This window comes from Chiloscyllium plagiosum, unplaced genomic scaffold (genome assembly GCF_037043375.1).
Source record: "Chiloscyllium plagiosum isolate Xiang-an unplaced genomic scaffold, Cpla_swu_hap1 HiC_scaffold_18, whole genome shotgun sequence".
NCBI lineage: Eukaryota > Metazoa > Chordata > Chondrichthyes > Orectolobiformes > Hemiscylliidae > Chiloscyllium > Chiloscyllium plagiosum.
Window position 1 is genome coordinate 9,280,269 of NW_028270156.1, and position 19,984 is coordinate 9,300,252.

Genomic DNA, 19,984 nt, shown 5'->3' on the forward strand with positions numbered 1-19,984 from the left:
ATTGCTGGGCACTTTGAAGGGCAGTCAATGAAGTTAGTGCTGGGCGGGACTGAGACTGAGTAAAGGCAGCTGACACTGGAGAGAACCCAATTATATTTTTATGGCAAAGTCATTTTACAGATTGCTTGTTGAAACAGATTTAGATTCTCAAATGGTTATTGTGGTATGGGTTATTCTGTTATAACACCCGTTTTGTCAACGCGGATTCGCTGTCACGTGATTGACGAATGGGGGACAATGTTTCTACTGCGCGAACTTTTAAAACGTGTGTTGGCTGTGACATGGTTACATCGCCAATACTTTAAACGCTATTCCTGAACCATGATTTCTGTATAACGCAGGGTTAAACAAGAAGGCAACCATCACGTTATAGAAGAACTGACTGAATTTGTAACAGGTCTTGTGGTACAGGTTGCTATGTAATTCAGTTGCTTTGTGATGCAGAGTGACTCCAGCAGAGCAGGTTCAAGTCCTGCACCTGCTGAGGTTACTTCTCAATCTTCCGCCCAACCCGACACCTCAAGTTAACCTCACCATCAGCCCCCTCTCTCTCTCTCATGAGAGAGCAGCCTATGATGCTCTGGGATTATGGTGCAATGATAATGTCTATCTCTGGGCCAGAAACATTAGGCTGAAGTCCCATGCCACAATCTGTTGACCATTGAAGGAACGTTCATGATTTGGTTCAACAATCACAGGAGTAGGCCATTCAGTCCCTTAAGCCTGTTCTACTATTCTAGGTCATGGCCAATTATCTACTTCGATGTCATTTTCCTGTGCTGTCGCCAAATCCCTTAATGTTATTCATCTCCAAACTTCTATCAGTTTCTATCACAAACAGAAATTGCTGGAGAAACTCAGCAGGTCTCACAGCATCTGTGCAGAGAAAGCAAAGTCAACATTTCGGCCCCAATGACCCTTCTTTGGAATTGATTTTAACCAGGGAAAGGTGGTATATCTGCTGAAGAAAGAGTATTGGAGGGAACATGGTTCTGGGGGATTTTTGTACATATTTCTGCCACGTCCAGCAGGTTGATGCCATCAGACACACGTGACGCTCCCTTCCATTGTCAGCATTATGCGTAGGACCATTCTGTCCCGAACACCCTGGTCCACTCCTCCATTTTCCTACACCACCCCGCCTCTCCCACAATAGCCCCGACAGTACCTTCCACAGAAAACCCAGAAGGCGTAACTCCTGCGTCTGTCTGCAAAGTTGACCCTGAACTCCCAGTTACCCGCCTCTTCAACACCTCACCCCGTTCCCTGGCCAACATCTCTGTCTCATGTTGGCGGAAGTGCTCCAGCGAAGCTCAGTGCAAGTTGGAAGAACAACACCTCATTTTCTGTGGATTAGAAAGTAAGATAGTAGCAGTCATGAGCTAGCTGTATAGAGTCTGGGCAGGTCTACACCTGGAGTCATTGTGAGCTGTTCTAGACACCACATCTTAGAGAGGAGATATTCAAAGGGCAGCACAGTAACTTGTTGGTCACTGGACCTGAAACATTAACTCTGCTTTCTTTCTATAGATCACACAATATCCACTGAGTTCTCCCAGTCATTTCTGTTTTTGTTTCTGATTCTAGTATCTGCAGTACTTTGTCAACTCCATGTTGTTTGTTCTCTTTCTGATTTACCAGAGATCCCCAGGACTCACTTGGAGTATGAGAACCGGTTGACCATGAAAATGTTCCTCTTCCAGTTCGTTAACTACTATTCCTCCTGCTTCTATGTTGCCTTCTTCAAAGGGAAGTTCATTGGTCACCCTGGGGACTATAACCGTCTGTTTGGGATATGGCGAAATGAAGAGGTAGGACATCCGAACAGATAATGATAACAACCTGGATTCTTATAAGGTCTTTAACTAGTAAAACATTTATAGACTGTAAGAAATCAGAAGAGTAGGCCCCTCAAGCTTATCCCACTATCAATAGGATCATGGCTGATCCAACGTTCCTCACGCCCATTCTCCTGTCTTTTGCCTGTAACCCTTCACTCCCTGACTAATCAAGGATCTATCTATCTATCTATCTCCGCCATAAATATACATTCTGCCCCCACAGCTCTCTGTGGCATGTACCGCCCGCAGTGCTTCACAGCAGTATAGGCAGAGACACTTTGACACTGAGCCAGCAGCTTGGTCTTTGAGCTAGATTCCGTGAAAGGAGTTACAGGAGAAAGTGAGGTGTGGTGGCTGAAAGCTTTAGCGTTTGAATTCCAATGTTCGGGGCAAAGTCGATGAAGACAAAGTCATTATGGGGAAGGTGGGATGTGCGAGGGAATGGAATTGGAGGTGCATGGAGACCTTGGAGGATCCATGCGTGTCAGGACCCTGAGGAAATCCCAACATAAGCACAACCATGGCACCGCTGCAGAAAGTTTACATTCCTGATTGCCAGTTTTGCACTGACCAGATTGTTCCCTGGCTAGGAGGAACCAGGCTGACTTGGGCTGTTTTCCCTGTATTTACCGTGAATTTTACACAGATTTAGTTAAGGGGTTTTCACCATGGGTGTGAAGAATGCTCAGGAGTGTGGCTCTAAGTAAATCATCTGGAGTATCTGTGCTCTCCAGTACCCACAGCAATGTTCACCACCACCTCTCCTCCCCCACCAACAACTTCCAGCAGTACTCACCCTCCACACCACCCCACCCCGCCATGCCCCAAAACATCCCAGATGCTACTCACACTCCCCTGTCCCTCTCTCCCAACTCCCCTGTCCCTCTCTCTCCCGACTCCCCCTGTCCCTCTCTCCTGACTCCCCTGTCCCCTTCTTCCAACTCCCCTGTCCCCTTCTTCCAACTCCCCTGTCCCCTTCTTCCAACTCTCCTGTCCCTCTCTTCCAACTCTGCTATCCCTCTCTTCCAAATCCCCGTCCCTCTCTTCCAAATCCCCGTCCCTCTCTCTCTCAACTCCCCGACCAACTCTCTCCCAATTCCCGTCCCTCTCTCCCCCAACCACCCTGTCCCTCTCTCTCCCAGCTCCCCTGTCCCTCTCTCTCCCAGCTCCCCTGTCCCTCTCTCTCCCAGCTCCCCTGTCCCTCTCTCTCCCAGCTCCCCTGTCCCTCTCTCTCCCAGCTCCCCTGTCTCTCTCTCTACCAGTTCCCCTGTCCCTCTCTCCCCCAACTCCCCTGTCCCTCTCTCCCCCAACTCCCCTGTCCTCTCTCTTCCAACTCCCCTGTCCCTCTCTCCCCCAACTCCCCTGTCCCTCTCTCCCCCAGCTCCCCTGTCCCTCTCTCTCCCAGCTCCCCGTCCCTCTCTCTCCCAGCTCCCCCGTCCCTCTCTCTCCCAGCTCCCCTGTCCCTCTCTCTCCCAGCTCCCCTGTCCCTCTCTCTCCCAGCTCCCCTGTCCCTCTCTCTCCCAGCTCCCCTGTCCCTCTCTCTCCCAGCTCCCCTGTCCCTCTCTCTCCCAGCTCCCCTGTCCCTCTCTCTCCCAGCTCCCCTGTCCCTCTCTCTCCCAGCTCCCCTGTCCCTCTCTCTCCCAGCTCCCCTGTCCCTCTCTCTCCCAGCTCCCCTGTCCCTCTCTCTCCCAGCTCCCCTGTCCCTCTCTCTTCCAACTCCCCTGTCCCTCTCTCTCCCAACTCCCCCTGTCCCTCTCTCCCTCAGCTCCCCTGTCCCTCTCTCCCCAACTCCCCTGTCCCTCTCTCTCCCAGCGCCCTTGTCCCTCTCTCCCCCAACTCCCCTGTCTCTCTCACAACTCCCCCGTCCCTCTCTCCCCACTCCCCTGTCTCCCTCTCTCCCAACTCCGCTGTCCCTCTCTCCCAACTCACCTTCCAGAATCCCTAGAAACAGGCTGGCCGTTGGCAGAACATTCCAGATTGTTGGGGTTTTCGGGGAGGGGAGTTGAGCAATTTCATGGGGCTGAGGAAGAGGAGGAGGGTGAATTTTGTCAGATGGACTTGGTGAGTGAGGATACAGAGATAGGGAGGAGGTGAGGCCATGGGGAAGGAGGAAGGGACTTTTAAACAGTGAGGTCACAGAGTGAAGTAGGAGGCTGGTGATGGACACATCAAAGATAAATTTTTACTACACAGACTTTGCCAAAATGCAACATTTAATGAACCACATATATCCTCCAAAAAAAAATTGTTGAAGGCTGTAAGTCGTAATTCCTGCTCACACAAATGGAAAGTTTGCTAATTTTAAAGTGTACTGTACCTGCTGTTCCAAATAATTGGTTCCTTGAGTGCATTAAGAATGGCTCCATTAATTGGTCTCCGTTTTGATCTTAATACTTCCATAGGGATTTTGGTTTGTATTCAAGCTTTGGGTCCTTTACTATGCCAAGTGCTCCCTCCTGTGGTTTATTTCGGCTGTTGCAAAAACTGCAAGTCAGTATCAGCAATCAAAATAGAGAAACTTAGCAGGTCTGGCAGCATCCGTGGGACAAAGCAAAGTTAACATTTTGAGTCCAGTGACCCTTCTGCAGAAGGTTTTTCAGCTTTAATTTCAGTGGGAATAAAATTTGGAGAAAGAAAGAAAGACTTCCATCATTTTAATAATGTCTAAAAGATTTAAGCCCATAGGCGGTCTCCAAGTGCTTTACAATCTCTTGAAGTGCTTTTGAAATGTAGGCACTGTTGTAACGTAGGAAACACAGCAGTCAATTTGAAGCCAATAACTCCTCATAACTAGTGTTATGTCAATTACAGATGACATTTACGAGTAAATATTGACCAGGACATCAGGATTAACTCACCAGCTTGTCTTCAAAATGTTGCATTGGGTTCTTTTATATCTGCCTGGGGGGGGAGGTTGGGCCTCAGTTTAATGTCTTAACTGAAAGGTGGTACCTCTGACTGTGCAGCACCCCCTCAGCCTTGGACTGGAGCATCAATCTTGGATGTTTGTCCTGATGAACCTTGTGATTCAGAACTATGTCCTGATGCCGGAGAGAAATAAAAGGGATTGTCCCATTCATGGTCACCCATCCACACTGTCATACTGAGTGAAAGCAACCACAGAGATTTTTGAATTTTAATTATAGAGTCCCAATGGAGCGGAAAGATGCCTTTTGGCCCATCAAGTCTGTGACAATACTCCAAAGAGCATCCCACCCACGCCCAGCCTATGATTCTGTATTCCCCATGGCTAACCCACCTAACCAGCACATACCTGAAAGCTATGGGGCAACTTTGCACGGCAGCCCACCTAACCTGCACGTCATTGGACTGCGGGAGGAAACTGGAGCACCTGGAGGAAAACCCACACAGACACAGGGACAACATCCAAATTCCACACAGACAGTCGCCAGAGGCTGGATCCCTGGTACTGTGAGGAACCAGTGCTAACCATTGAGCCACCCTAAATCCTGTTGCTGGCCGGGAACCAACTGTTTGGAAGGCACTTATGCCCACCAATATACCCCAGTCACAGAGTTAATCATACCTGGTATTGAATGGCAACTTTGCTGTATCTCGGTAAAACATTATGGGAAATGAACCATTCCCAATGTGCCCCATTTAGGTTGATCACTACGCTTCACTGTTTTATAAAAAGTCATGAAGAGACATGTCACTTTGACTTTTCAGAGTGTTTCCATTTGAAGTATTTGTTTGCTGAATGTTTATCTTTATTACATTTGACTTCTCTCTGCCCACTTTTCACAGTGTGACCCAGGTGGCTGTCTCATTGAGCTGACAACACAGCTTACCATTATTATGGCCGGTAAGCAAATCTGGGGCAATATCCAGGAATCGTTTTTGCCGTAAGTATATATATTTTTAAATCCCGCTGCTTTGCATGGTGTAGAAGATTTGTTGGCTGATATGATCACTTTTATATGGGAAACTGGTTGTACACTGGGCAATATACTTCAATATTGCTGTAAAATTGCTTTTTATATACTTGTTACAACCAAGTGAAGATGGGAAATCTTCTTTAAAGCTCTCTCAGTTGGTTTCAAGAATTATTTTTATTTCCTTTCTAACAAAAAACTACCACACTTGAATTAAAACATAATTAGATAAAAGTTACAATGGTTTCTTGAGTTTAAGAAAGGTCTGCATCATTTATAACCCTGAAAGGATAACAAAAACGCAACAGAAACACACACACACAGAAGCATGGGAAATAAACAGAAAAGGGAAGGGGAGAGTGTCTAGTGCAGGTAAAGGCAATTTCAGTTAAGGTTTTTTGAGTCCTTCAGTTGCGATAATGACCTGACTCATGACTATTTAGCTGCTGTCTTATTTCTCTAGCAGTACTAAAATTTGTGGATATCTTGGGTTTTCTAAATGTTTGTTGTTGCAAGTTGATTATTTGCCAGGCACTGACTTTGTGGGTTGAGAGTGCTCGGGAGAGGAAGACCTTCCAACTTTTTGCTGTTATCATTTCAAATTTCTTTATTGTTCTCTGCTTTGCTGCTGAAACACTGTTGCCTGAAATGTAGTTCCTTTGTGGATTCCAGTGTCTGGCATCATTGTGTGTCCAATCTAGATGGTCTGCAGGTCACTGTCATTCTGAATATTGTAGGTGTGAATCAACTGGGCTATACAGGTCTGTAATGTCCTATCTCTGTAGGCCATAACCTTTGCTTCTTCAGTCATGGTAACAGGCTTGATCAGGAACTTTATCCTGCATCAAGCCCAAAATTAAAAGGCTATCAATTGACATAGATGAATTTTGCTTCATCTGGCATATCTGGATCAGCTAGATCAGGTATCTTCTCGCATGGAAGTATCACATCAAATGTATATATCTTAATAATGGTCATGGATGTTCTACTGTATAGAATTCTTCACTTGTGCAACCACCAGTACTTCCACTGTTCAGAAACCATGTCTTACTTTTGCACATTGTCTGAAAATCACCTGCAGCTTTATAAATATAACATTCATCAAACATAGAAAACATGGAACGTTAGAGCACAGGAAAAGGTCCATGTCTGTGCTGACCATGATGTCATTCTAAGTGAATCCATCTGCCTGCACATGGTCTGTATCCTTGTATTCCCTACCTGTTCATGTGTCTATCCAAATGTCTCTTAAACGTTGCTATTATAATGCTGTTCCAGAGTGATGACTGGACATTATCTGTACCTATGTGACCTTGTTATAATGCTGTGCTGTCACTGGTTTATATTATCAGCTGTTTGAGTTGTTCTTCTGTGGGTGTGTCACATACCTCTCTAGAATGGCTATACATTATGAAGTGAATAGGCTCCTTTGTCCCCCCGTGAGGTAGTGTTGGTCTTTTCCTCTCTGAATTTTCCTGTGACTCTTTCAGGTTTCTGCTTTCAGCGCAATTTGAAGAGAGTAAATCTACCTTCGACAGTAACAAAACTGACAAACCAAAAATCATCATGAATTTTAACAATGATTCTGCCTGTTATAAATTATCATTTCAAATTTCCATATTCACAGATTTTCACCTGTGCAGGCCATTCATTAAATTATCGATGGATTCTGCTAGAATTTGAACTTTTTGGTTCAGTTATGCTCATTCAAGAGGTTTATTTGTCCTTAAGTTGAATCAGGTATCAAAATCTTGCAGTGCTCTTGCAATGTGCTGATTTCAATGTTTTTTAAATTTGATTCTTTGCATCGTTCCACTGGCTGGTGGGTTTTCTCCCCCTTTAAGGGTTTTCCCACAACTCCACGATCAAAATGATGGCAATCCACTTCACTTGGGGTTTTCCTGTCTTAAACAACTAAGATAGAGTCTTCTTGGATAAAATGCACATTTGATTAGAGGACCTACAGTATGGAAACAGGTCCACACCGACCCTCCAAAGAGTAACCCACCCTGACGCTAACTAATGCACCTAACACTTTGGGCAATTTAGCGTGGCCAGTTCACCTGACCTGCACTTCTTTGGACTGTGAAAGGAAATCAGAGTACCCAGAGAAAACCCACGCATGTACAGGGAGAACGTACAAACTCCACACAGACAGTCGCCCGAGGCTGGAATTGAACCCACGGCCCTGGTGCTGTGAGGCAGCATTGCTAACCACTGAGCCACCATGTCGCCCTTCTGCCGCTGACAGTCTAAAGCATCAAACACTTCCATCTACCCAGTATTTTCAAATAAAGTTATCTAGTTGTGGACTTTACAAATCTTCCTGCCAGAACAACAGCTTAATTACTGAGCTCTGGTGCTTGTTAAATCTTTAATATTTCTTGACATTTTTATCTTCTGCCAGACTCTGTAAACACAATCTAAATTTATTTCCTGGCCCATTCCCTACTTTTTAGTTGTACTTTTTGTGCCCAAATGTCAATATTGTGATGCTCTTTTTGAGAGGTAAGAAGTCTCATTTACAATCTCTTGCATTCCTTTTCTGATCATGTACCTTATTTTCCTTTAGAATCTCCACTGTTACCCTGCTGGAGGTGAGTTTGCGGATAATTCAAAGATAGATGGAGGGACAAATAGTGTTGAGGAAGCAGAGATGTGACAGAAAGCCTTGGAAAGGCGAGGGGAATGGGAAAAGAAATGACGGATAGAATATAACCTGGGAAAGTGTGAAGTTATGCACATTGGTAAAAAGAATAAAGGCATAGATGGTTTTCTAAATGGGGAAAAGCTTCAGAAATCTGAAGCACAAAGGGACTTGGGAGTCCTAGTTTAGGATTCTCTGGTGGTTAACATGCAGATTCATTTGGCGGTTAGCGAGGCTAATGCAATGTTAACATTCATTTCAAGACTGGTAGAATACAAGAGCAGAGACTGTATAAGGCTCTGGTCAGACTGCGTTTGGAATATTGTCAGCAGTTTCAGGCCGTATTTCTAAGACCGCGTATCTATGCTGGCATTGGAGGGGGGTCGAAAGGAGGTTTACAAGAATATTTCTGGGGCTGAAGGGCTTGTCATACGAGGAGTGATTGAGCACTCTGGGTCTGTACTCAATGGAATTTAAAAGGATGAGGGGGATCTGATTGAAACTTACAGAATACTGAGAGGCCTCAATAGAGTGGACATGGAGAAGATGTTTCCACTAGTAGGAGAGACTCTGACCCGAGAGTACTGCCTCAGAGTGAAGGGATGAGCCTTTAGAACTGAGATGAGGAATTTCTTCAGCCAGATGGTAGTGAAGCTTTGGATCTCATTTCCGCAGGGGGATGTGGATGCCAAATCATTGAGTGTATTTAAGACAGAGATAGATAAGTTCTTGATTGATAAAGGGATCAAGGGTTATGGGGAGAAAACAGAAGAATGGAGTTGAGAAACCAATCAATGAATGTTGAAGCAGACTGATGGGCTGAATGGCCTAATTCTGTTCTTCTATCTGATGGTTTTATGGGGCCTTCAGTTGTGTCTACTCAGCCCCCTTCACTAAGGCCTCTGGATTTTCTAAGTGTGGCTGGATTTTCTCACTTTTATTAGCCCATACTGTTGCCCCAACTCTTCTAACCAGCATCCCACAGTTTCCTCTCTCTCTCTCTCTCTCTCAATAATCACATTTTAGCTGCTAAGTGACTGTCTGTATCATCTTCAAGCGATAATGCTCTTAAAGTGCCAATAACTGCAGACGGTAAGAAATAGGAACAGGAGTAGGCCGTTTAGCGTCGAGAGTATGGTGCTGGGAAAGCACAGCAGGTCAGGCAGCATCCGAGGAGCAGGAGAATCGACATTTCAGGCAAAAGCACTTCATCAGGAAACTTTGCTCTAAAGGTCGACTTTTGCCTGAAATGTCGACTCTACTGCCCCTCGGATGCTGCCTGTCCTGCTGTGCTTTTCCAGCACCACACTTTCAACTCAGCTCCAGCATCTGCAGTCCTCACTTTCACCCAGTAGGCCGTTTAGCCCCTTGATCCTGTTTTGCTATTTAATAGGATCATGGTTGATCTGAACTTGTTTGAACATTTTTTTTATCTGGAATTCTTCTCCTTGTGGTGGGGTTCAGATCTACCCTGATATACCCATGCGCTATTTTCCCAGATGACCACTTCTGGTTCTTTGACCAGTAGGTAGATGTGATCTATATGGACTTCAGTAAGGCATTCGACAAGGTTCCCCGTGGGAGACTGATTAGCAAGGTTAGATCTCATGGAATACAGGGAGAACTAACCATCTGGATACAGAACTGGCTCAAAGGTAGAAGACAGAGGGTGGTGATGGAGGGTTGTTTTTCAAACTGGAGGCCTGTGACCAGTGGTGTACCACAAGGATCGGTGCTGGGTCTCTACTTTTTGTCATTTACATAAATGATTTGGATGCGAGCATTAGAGGTACAGTTAGTAAGTTTGTAGGTGACATCAAAATTGGAGGTGTAGTGGACAGCAAAGAGGGTTACCTCAGATTACAACAGGATCTGGACAAGATGGGCCAATGGGCTGAGAAGTGGCAGATGGAGTTTAATTCAGATAAATGCGAGGTGCTGCATTTTGGGAAAGCAAATCTTAGCAGGACTTATACGCTTAATGGTAAGTTCCTAGAGAGTGTTGCTGAACAAAGAGACCTTGGAGTGCAGGTTCATAGCTCCTTGAAAGTGGAGTTGCAGGTAGATAGGATAGTGAAGAAGGCGTTTGGTATGCTTTCCTTTATTGGTCAGATTATTGAATACAGGAGTTGGGAGGTCCTGTTACGGCTGTACAGGACATTGGTTAGGCCACTGTTGGAATATTGCGTGCAATTCTGGTCTCCTTCCTTCTGGTCTCGGAAAGATGTTGTGAAACTTGAAAGGGTTCAGAAAAGATTTACAAGGATGTTGCCAGGGTTGGAGGATTTGAGCTATAGGGTGAGGCTGAACAAGCTGGGGCTGTTTTTCCTGGAGCGTCGGAGACTGAGGGGTGACCTTATAGAGGTTTACAAATTATGAGGGGCATGGATAGGGTAAATAGACAAAGTCTTTTCCCTGGGGTGGGGGAGACCAGAACTAGAGGGCATAGGTTTAGGGTGCGAGGTGAAAGATATAAAAGAGACCTAAGGGGCAACTTTTTCACACACAGGGTGGTACGGGTATGAAATGAGCTGCCAGAGGAATTGGTGGAGGCTGGTACAATTGCAACATTTAAGAGGCATTTGGATGGGTATATGAATATGAAGGGTTTGGAGGGATATGGGCTGGGTTCTGGCAGGTGGGACTAGATTGGGTTGGGATATCTGGTCGACATGGACGGGTTGGATTGAAGGGTCTGTTTCCATGCTGTACATCTCTATGACTTTGTATGTACTGGTTATGGTTGGTTTGAAGGAGCTTTCTATAACCAATCTGCCTTTGGCTTGGGCTGACCTAGTAGTTAGCAGTAGAGGATAGAGCAGAGTGAGTACAGTGCCCGCAACAAAGGCACTGTCCCTGGATAACAAAAAGATTTATTTTATGATGGCAATAAATACAATGGTATTTGGTCTGGCATGATGGTACATGTACATCTGCTTTTTTTTTAGATTAGATTAGATTACTTACAGTGTGGAAACAGGCCCTTCGGCCCAACAAGTCCACACTGCCCCGCCGAAGCGCAACCCACCCATACCCCTACATTTACCCCTTACCTAACACTATGGGCAATTTAGCATGGTCAATTCACCTGACCTGCACATCTTTGGACTGTGGGAGGAAACCAGAGCACCCGGAGGAAACCCACGCAGACACTGGGAGAACGTGCAAACTCCACACAGTCAGTCGCCTGAGGCGGGAATTGAACCCAGGTCTCTGGCGCTGTGAGGCAGCAGTGCTAACCACTGGGCCACCGTGCTGCCCAAAAGGCTTTCTTTGAAGGTGAGACAATAATCTTTGGTCTCCATCAACAGAATGTATGTGACATCAATACAATGGATGAAGTCAATGTAATGTGAACATTAACCCCTGCAGAATCATTTCTACTGTACGACTTCTCTCCCCAATGATACTCCTCGTCCATAACCTAGTATACAATATCCAAACTATTCCTATTTTTACATAGTCTAAACCCAAGTGCTCTGGTCCTCCAGAGACCCTTGGTGAAGGGGAAAAGACAATTAATAACTTCCCTTCTCATCCCAAATGTGGAGCTTATATCTGACATCATTCACTTTCTGAATCCTGATCTGACTTTGATAAATAGCCAGAGTCATTGAGGTCTACAGCACAGAGAAAAGGCCCTTTGGCCCATTGAGTCCCCACCGGTCAAAAGCAAACCTCAACTACTTGTTTTTGTCATTAAAATGCGAACTTGAAACTCTGAGCCCGAGCGACAATGTATAATCTTCAGAGATGGGACCAGATGATGTGACTCTTTGACATCACCCTGTGTATTGATTGTGGCTGCTGGACAACATGTCATGACTCACCAAGATAAAGTAGACTGTGTGACATCACACAGGAGTACCAGGTGAACTCTCAGCACCAGTGACATTAACCTTTCATTTCTTCACTGCTTTCTTCTGCAGCTGGGTGAAAAACTGGTGGGTGAGTCGGAATGCCAGGCACCATCCAGAGAGACTGTACTCTCGTTGGGAGCAGGACCACGATTTACAGGATATGGGGCAACTTGGCCTTTTCTATGAATATCTAGAAATGGGTGAGTGAAATAACTGACCAATATCAAATCAGAAATACAGGAGAGAAATGCTCCCAGTATTGAACTATCTTGTCTCTTTACTGGGACCATCAATTAATTTTAGCCCGAATCACCCAAATTCCTTCCTTTCACAAGGTTACAATATCCAGTTGCTTGTTTGGTCAGTTCCCCGAATACTACAAAATATTTTTGTTCTTTCGACATTCTTTAATCTATTATGGACCAGACCAAACCCCCCTCAAAATGTTCAGAAGAAAATATAGACCCCAACATTTTCTTATTTTAAAGGTAAAGTTAAAGTGTTATGTTCCAGTTGCAATTTGATTGGTCGAACTATCGGATTTAAGGTAGAATACACTTTATTCGTCCACTATTGTTAAAATGCAACAAAAGAAATTAGGAATTGGTGTAAATTGCCTCTATTAGAAAACTTAACAGAATAATAGGCACAATAACTATTAATAATTAACTGTTCCGATATAGTAACATTCTATAAACATACTCTTGGCAAAAGGCAAATTCAGTAAACAGACTGTCTCACATGCAGCTCCCGCAGTTAGCAGAGAACCCCCAGCTTTTAGCTGTAACCGAGAGGGGGACAAAATAGCTTCCACTTCTTCAAGACCCCAACAGCAACTGCTGAAAGCTAAAAACGAAAAATCCTGGTTCTGTGGGGTCTTGACCACACCCATTCAAGCTGCTTCTATTGTTCCAAATTTTAAATAAAATCAAGGCCCCGTCAAGCTGTTTACTCCAGTGGGACTGGTAGAGTGTGCATTTTCTCTGCCTTAAAACCTCTCTTGAAAAGAAAAGGACAAAATAGACCTCTTAAAGCCACAGTATCATCACAAATCTCTGCTCAACATGCTGGCCCAAGGGTGTAAACAGGGAACCTAATCCAATCTTTTTTTTTCCAATGTTGCTTCTTCATGAGCAGTTGGAAAACATCCCAGTGACTATCGGCTTGTTAAACTAGAAAGGTTACAGAAACAAATTTAAAGGGAATTTGCTGGGTCTGATGGGTTTAAAGGATTGACTGGATAGGCCTGGTCATCTTTCCCTGGAGCATTGCAGGCAAAGGAGTAACTTCACAAAGACTTATAAAATCATGAGGGGTGTGGATTGTGTGAATAGCCTAGGTCTTTTCCCCAGGGTAGGGGAGTCCAAAGCTAAAGGGGATAGGTTTAAGGTAAGAGTGGAAAGATTTAAAAGGGGTCAGAGGGACAACTTTTTCACACAGAGGGCTGTGCCTGTACACCATGAGCTGGCAGAGGAAGTGGTGGGTGTGGGTATAATTACAACATTAAGATGATGTTTGGATAGGAAAGGTTTAGAGGGGTATGGGCCAAACGCAGGCTAATGGGACTAATACAGTTTCAGATTCCTGGTTGGCATGGATGAGTTGGACTGACGGGCCTGCCTCCATACTGTATGATTCTGTAACTCATGTTGAATTATCATCTCCTTTCTACCTCCACATGCCAAATGAGTTCTAGCTGAATAGTTGATATGATAATTGATAATTAATCGTTGATAATTGCATAAAACCAAAGTCAGCCTGTGCCTTTGGTTCTTGTACAGCGCTTCTCTATAATTGTTGGACTCAATTTAATGGTGTTACAAAATTATGAGATATTATAAAATGACAATATTGAACTAAAGACTCATAAATATTAGGATTTTCTCTGTTAAATTTGTTTTGTTTCCTATTTCCTTTAAGCAGGAAACTTATTACAAACATACTTTCAAATTGAACCAAGACAATCTTTGCAAAACAAAGTCTTCAAAGCCTTGTCATTTTCAAGTATTTCCCTCGCTGCGCTTTGTAATAACAGTTTGTATGCTTTCTTATTCAGAACACTGACAGAACTGGAAGGACTGGAGTAGATGGAAAGAAAGCATTGAATAGTTAATATTCTAATAAAAAGTCTGAGAACAAAAACAGGAGGTTGTGTTGATCTGGAAAAGTATTATACTTATGAACAAGCCATCATATGAATTAGGAACAGGAGTAGGCCCCTCAACTCTTACACCTGTTCTGCCAGCGATTAGGTGGCTCAGTGGTTCACACTGTTACCTCACAGCAGACCTGGGTTCAAATCCAGCCTCGGGCGACTGTCTCTGTGGAGTTTGCACATTCTCCCCGTGTTTGCATGGGTTTCCTCCCACAGTCCAAAGATGTGTTGGTTAGGAGGCTTGGCCACACTAAATTTCCCAGGGATATGCAGGCTAGGTAGGGAATTGCAGGATTATGGCAATAGGGCAGACAGGATACTCTTCAGAGGCTCAGTGTGGTCGTGATGGACCGAATGGGATTCTATGATTCTAAGATCTGCTTCCTCCAGTTCCCAGGGCAAAAGTGAGAACTGCAGATGCTGGAAACCAGAATTTAGATTGGAGTGGTGCTGGAAAAGGACAGCAGGTCAGGCAGCATCCGAGGAGCAGGAAAATCGACATTTCGGGCAAAAGCCCTTCATCGGGAATCTTGCTCCAGTTCCCACCTGCCCTCAATAACCTTTCACCCCTATGCGTAATCTATCTGTCTACTGCTGCCTCAAAAAATATCCAAGGACTCTGCTTGTAGTGCTTTTTGACAAAAAATTCCAAAGACTTACAACCCTCAAGAAAATAATTTCTCCTTAAATAGGTGATCCCTTATTTTCACATAGCAACTCCGAGGACTGGGTTTTACCATTAGAGGAAATATATTTCCCCTCAGGATCGTACACATTTCAATCAAGTCACCTCCTACCCTTCTGAACTCCAGTGAGAAAAACCTTTTGTCATTAGACAATTGACCCATTTCAGGTATATCCAAGTAATCTTTCTACGATAAGGTAGAAAGTAGTTGAAGGAAAAATTGCACAAAAGGAGGAAATAAAATGTAATATCTAAAAGTGAATATTTTTCATGAGTTTAACTCCACTTTAACACAAACTTAAATCTTAAATTCATGGCATTTTCATAGAATCAGGGAAGTGCACTGATTGAGTTTGCACTGACCCTCCGAAGGACATCCCACCCAGACCCAGACATACCACCCTATCCCATTAACCCCATATTTACTATGGAAAAGCCACCTAACCTGCACATCCCTAGACACTATAGGCAACTTAGCATTGCCAATCCACCCTGACATGCACATCTTTGCACTGTGGGAGGATTTTGGAGCACCCGGAGGAAACCCACACAGACACTGGGAGAATGTGCAAACTCCACACAGACAGTCGCCCCGAGGCTGGAATCGAACCCATGTCCACGGCGTTGTGAGACAGCAGTGCTAACCACTGAGCAACCGTGCCTCCCATTTTTCCTTCCAAATTATACTCTTTTCATTATGATTTCTTCAGCAAATAGCATAAGGGAATCCTGTTTCTGGAGTGCCTTTTTATGTAATTGTGGTCAAAATTTGAAGCCATCTTTCCATTAAGTAATAATGAAAGCCAGTCATAAATGAAACATGACAAAGAGCATTGAGAACGGAAAGGATTTAAGCTGTGTTATGCGCTGTTTCTATTACAGTTATCCAGTTTGGGTTTGTCACTCTCTTTGTGGCCTCATTTCCTCTGGCACCAGTTCTTGCTCTGCTCAACAACATTATCGAAATCCGTGTGGATGCCTGGAAGTTCATCACACAGTTCAAGAGACCCATGGCAGCAAAGGCTCACAGTATAGGAATATGGCACCAGATTCTGAACGGTGTGGCCGTTTTCTCTGTGGTTACAAATGTAAGTATTCATGCCAGTTGGTGTAGCACCGTAAATTCTTTATGCAAAATACTTCATTCAGATTTTCAAGGTCCTTGCTTGCGAAGAAACGTGGCCAACCTTGAACTGAGGCCAAAAACAAGGAATTAAGTACTTCCCCATTGGCGTGGACTTGGGAGTTGCCTAGATTATATGTTATAGTCCTTTGGTAGCTAATTTTTAACATATTCACAAAGATCTGTAGCTCGGGTTGTGGATGAGGTTGTTGGTTAGCTCTATGAGCTAATAGGTGATCAAGCAAATTTTTTTTACCATGCTGGGTAACAGCATCAGTGTGACTTCCATGAAGCACTGTTGTTCTTTTGGTTTTAATGTGGGTCTGATCTGTTGGGGGGAGTGTCACTTCCAGGTCTTCTCTGCAGCGGTTTGTACACTGGGTCTATCTCTATATATCTACTGATGGCCTTTTTGGTTGAAATCCAGGCTTCCAAGAACTCTCTGTCGTGTCTCTGGGATAGTAAATTTGTCATAATTGAATTGATGGCCCTCTTGGTCCATGTATATGGAGATGAGGGAGAGTGGATCATGTCATTTAGTAGCCAGTTGATGTTTGTGAAATTGGATGGCTAGCTTTCCTGTTTGTCCGATGTAGTGCTTGTTGCAGTTGTTGCAAGGCATTGTGTATACCAAGTTGGTCCTGCATGCTATTGATATGGGGTCCTTAGTCCTGCTAAGTAACTGGCATAGTGTGGCTGTTGGTTGGAGTGCCACCATAATACCCAGTAGTTGTAACAGTCTGGTAGTTCATTTTGATGTGTTCTTCACGTAGGGTAGGGTGGCAAGAATGTTGGCAGATACAGTGTCTACTTGGCATTGTCTATTGGGCAAGCATTGGTGGACCAAGCTGATGGGGTATCCATTGTTAGCAAAGACTTTGTGTATGTGTTCTTCCTCTGCCTTGCGCAATTCTGGTGTGTTGCAGTGTGTCATGGCTCTTTTGGATAGGGTCTTGACACAACTTCGATTGTGGATGTTGGGGTGGTTGCTATAGTAATTAAGGATCTGCTCCATGTGGATGGATTTCCTGTGTACTTTAGTTGTAAATCCTCTGTTGGTCATCCATTCTACCATGACAATTAGGAATGGGAGATGTCTATTGTTCTCTTCCTCTCTGTTAAACTTGATGCCGGTGAATAGTGTTTTTCTACCAGTCTAGTATGTTTGATGATGACAAATGTGTTGTCCACGTATTGTATCCATAGTTAGATTAGGGGAAGGGCTGTGTTTTCAAATCTCTGCCTGACCGCTTCTGCGATGAGTCCTGAGATGGCAGAGCCCAATGGTGTGCCGTTGACTTATTCTGGCTGTTGAAGACAAAATGGGGGTGAGGCGTAGGTCTAATAGGCCTAATAGCTTGAGTTTGTTGTCAGTGCTGATGGTGTTTCTGCGAGTCATTTTCACCAGCTCCTCTAGTGGTGTGGCAATTGTCTCTTTGGCTAGTGATGTATCAAAGGAGAGGAATAGAGCTGTGACATTGAATGAAACCTTGACTTCATCCTCCTCAATATCAGTGTTCCTAAGGTTGTCAGTGAATTCCTGGGCCGAGTGAATGGTTGATCTGCTGACGAGGGTGTTTCAGTTTTCGTTGTAGTTCTTTGGCCAGTGTGTGCTTGGTGAGCTAACTAACGACCTCATCCTTTGGTAACTGTCAGACTGTTGGCGTCATGTGTATAAAGCAGTATTACTACAGGTCTTAGTCAGACTACAATCTTGCCAGAAAGTAAGGAAAAGGAGCAGGGTTAGTTCATAAAGTCCCTTGAGTATACTTTGGACAAACCAAAAGAAAAAAAAACATGGTCTACCCTGCCTGTCCCACAAAACTGTGATACCTTCTGTACTATATTTGAAGTGTGTGGTATGGTGGCTCAGTGGTTAGCACTGCTGCCTCACAGCGCCAGGGACCCGGGTTCAATTCCAGCCTCGGGCAACTGTCTGTGTTCTCCCCGTGTCTGCGTGGGTTTACTCCGGGTGCTCCGGTTTCCTCTCTCAATCCAAAGATGAATTGGTCATGCTAAATTGCTCATAGTGTTCAGGGATGTGCAGACTAGGTGCATTAATCAGGGGTGAATATAGGGTAGGGGAATGGGTCTGGGTGGGTTACTCTTCAGAAGGTCGATGTGGACTTGTTGGGCCAAAGGACCTGTTTCCACACTGTAGGGATTTTAATAAATTATCCTTAGGACCAAGTTTAGTGGAGAACATTGTCTCTCTGAAGTCTCGACAAGGTATTACCCATTTCCAATAAAACACCTCGGCATCTTCCCCTGCAACTGCAAGAAATGCAAAACTTGCGCCCACACCTCCCCCCTCACAAATTCACCTGCACCTCCACATACATCATCTATTGCATCTGCTGCACCCGATGTGGCCTCCTCTATATTGGGGAGACAGGCCGCCTACTTGCGGAACGTTTCAGAGAACACCTCTGGGACACCCGGACCAACCAACCCAACCACCCCGTAGCCCAACACTTTAACTCCCCCTCCCACTCCACCAAGGACATGCAGGTCCTTGGACTCCTCCATCGCCAGACCATGGCAACACGACGGTTGGAGGAAGAGCGCCTCATCTTCTGCCTGGGAACCCTCCACCACAAGGGATGAACTCAGACTTCTCCAGTTTCCTCATTTCCCCTCCCCCCACCTTGTCTCAGTCAAATGCCTCAAACTCAGCACCGCCTTCCTAACCTGCAATCATCTTCCTGACCTCTCCACCCCCACCCCACTCCGGCCTATCACCCTCACCTTGACCTCCCTCCACCTATCGCATTTCCGACGCCCCTCCCCCAAGTCCCTCCTCCCTACCTTTTATCTTAGCCTACTGGACACACTTTCCTCATTCCTGAAGAAGGGCTTATGCCCGAAACGTCGATTCTCCTGCTCCTTGGATGCTGCCTGACCTGCTGCGCTTTTCCAGCAACACATTTTCAGCTCTGATCTCCAGCATCTGCAGTCCTCACTTTCTCTCAATAAAACAAAGAACTCCAGATGTGGAAATCTGTCCTGGTTGTAGGAAGGATATTTCAGAAATGATTTACCAGGATATTGCCAGGATTGGAAGGTTTAAGTTATAAGGAGAGGCTGGATAGCCTGGGACTTTTCTCACTGGAGTGCAGAAGTTTGAGGGGTGACCTGATAGAGGTTTTTAAAATCATGAGGGGTATAGGTAAGGTGAATGGCAGGTGTCTTTTCCATATAGTGCAGGATTTCAAGACTAGGGGGCATATTTCAAAGATGACAGGAGGAAGATTTAAAAAGGATATGAGGAGCAACTTTTTTACACAGAGGGCGGTTCCTGGTGAATGCAGGTGCAGTTACAATATTTAAAAGACATTTATATAAGTGCATGAGTAGGAAGGGTTTGGAGGGATACGGGCCAAGTACAAACAGATGGCACTAATTTAGTTTGGAATATTGATCGGCATGGACTGGTTGTACTGAAGGGTCTGTTTCCATGCTGTGACTCTATGAAATAAACACAGGAATCACTTTAGAAAGCAGAGTTGATATTTTTATGGCATTCATCCAAATTGTACTCTTTTCTTCAAAGTGGTAAAAACAATGACTGCAGATGCTGGAAACCAGAGTTTAGATTAGAGTGGTAACTGGAAAAACACAGCAGTTCAGGCAGCATCCGAGGAGCAGGAAAATTGATGTTTCAGGCAAAAGCCCTTCATCAGGAATACAGGCAGAGTGCCTGAAGGGTGAAGAGATAAATGAGAGGAGGGTGGGGGTGGTGGGAAAGTAGCATAGAGTACAATAGGTGAGTGGGGG

The 19,984-nt window shown here is 44.8% G+C and overlaps 1 protein-coding gene across 9 annotated transcripts in view; it reads left to right on the top strand.

The window, feature by feature from the left end:
- Positions 1-19,984, top strand: part of ano5a (anoctamin 5a) — a 205,644-nt gene that overhangs the window by 171,054 nt on the left and 14,606 nt on the right. For all 9 annotated transcript variants that reach the window (XM_043705404.2, XM_087996280.1, XM_087996279.1 and 6 more), the window contains 4 exons: positions 1,642-1,811; positions 5,610-5,707; positions 12,314-12,444; positions 15,967-16,172. In XM_043705404.2, coding sequence (XP_043561339.2) covers positions 1,642-1,811; positions 5,610-5,707; positions 12,314-12,444; positions 15,967-16,172 — 605 coding nt within the window. The remainder of the gene's footprint in view (positions 1-1,641; positions 1,812-5,609; positions 5,708-12,313; positions 12,445-15,966; positions 16,173-19,984) is intronic.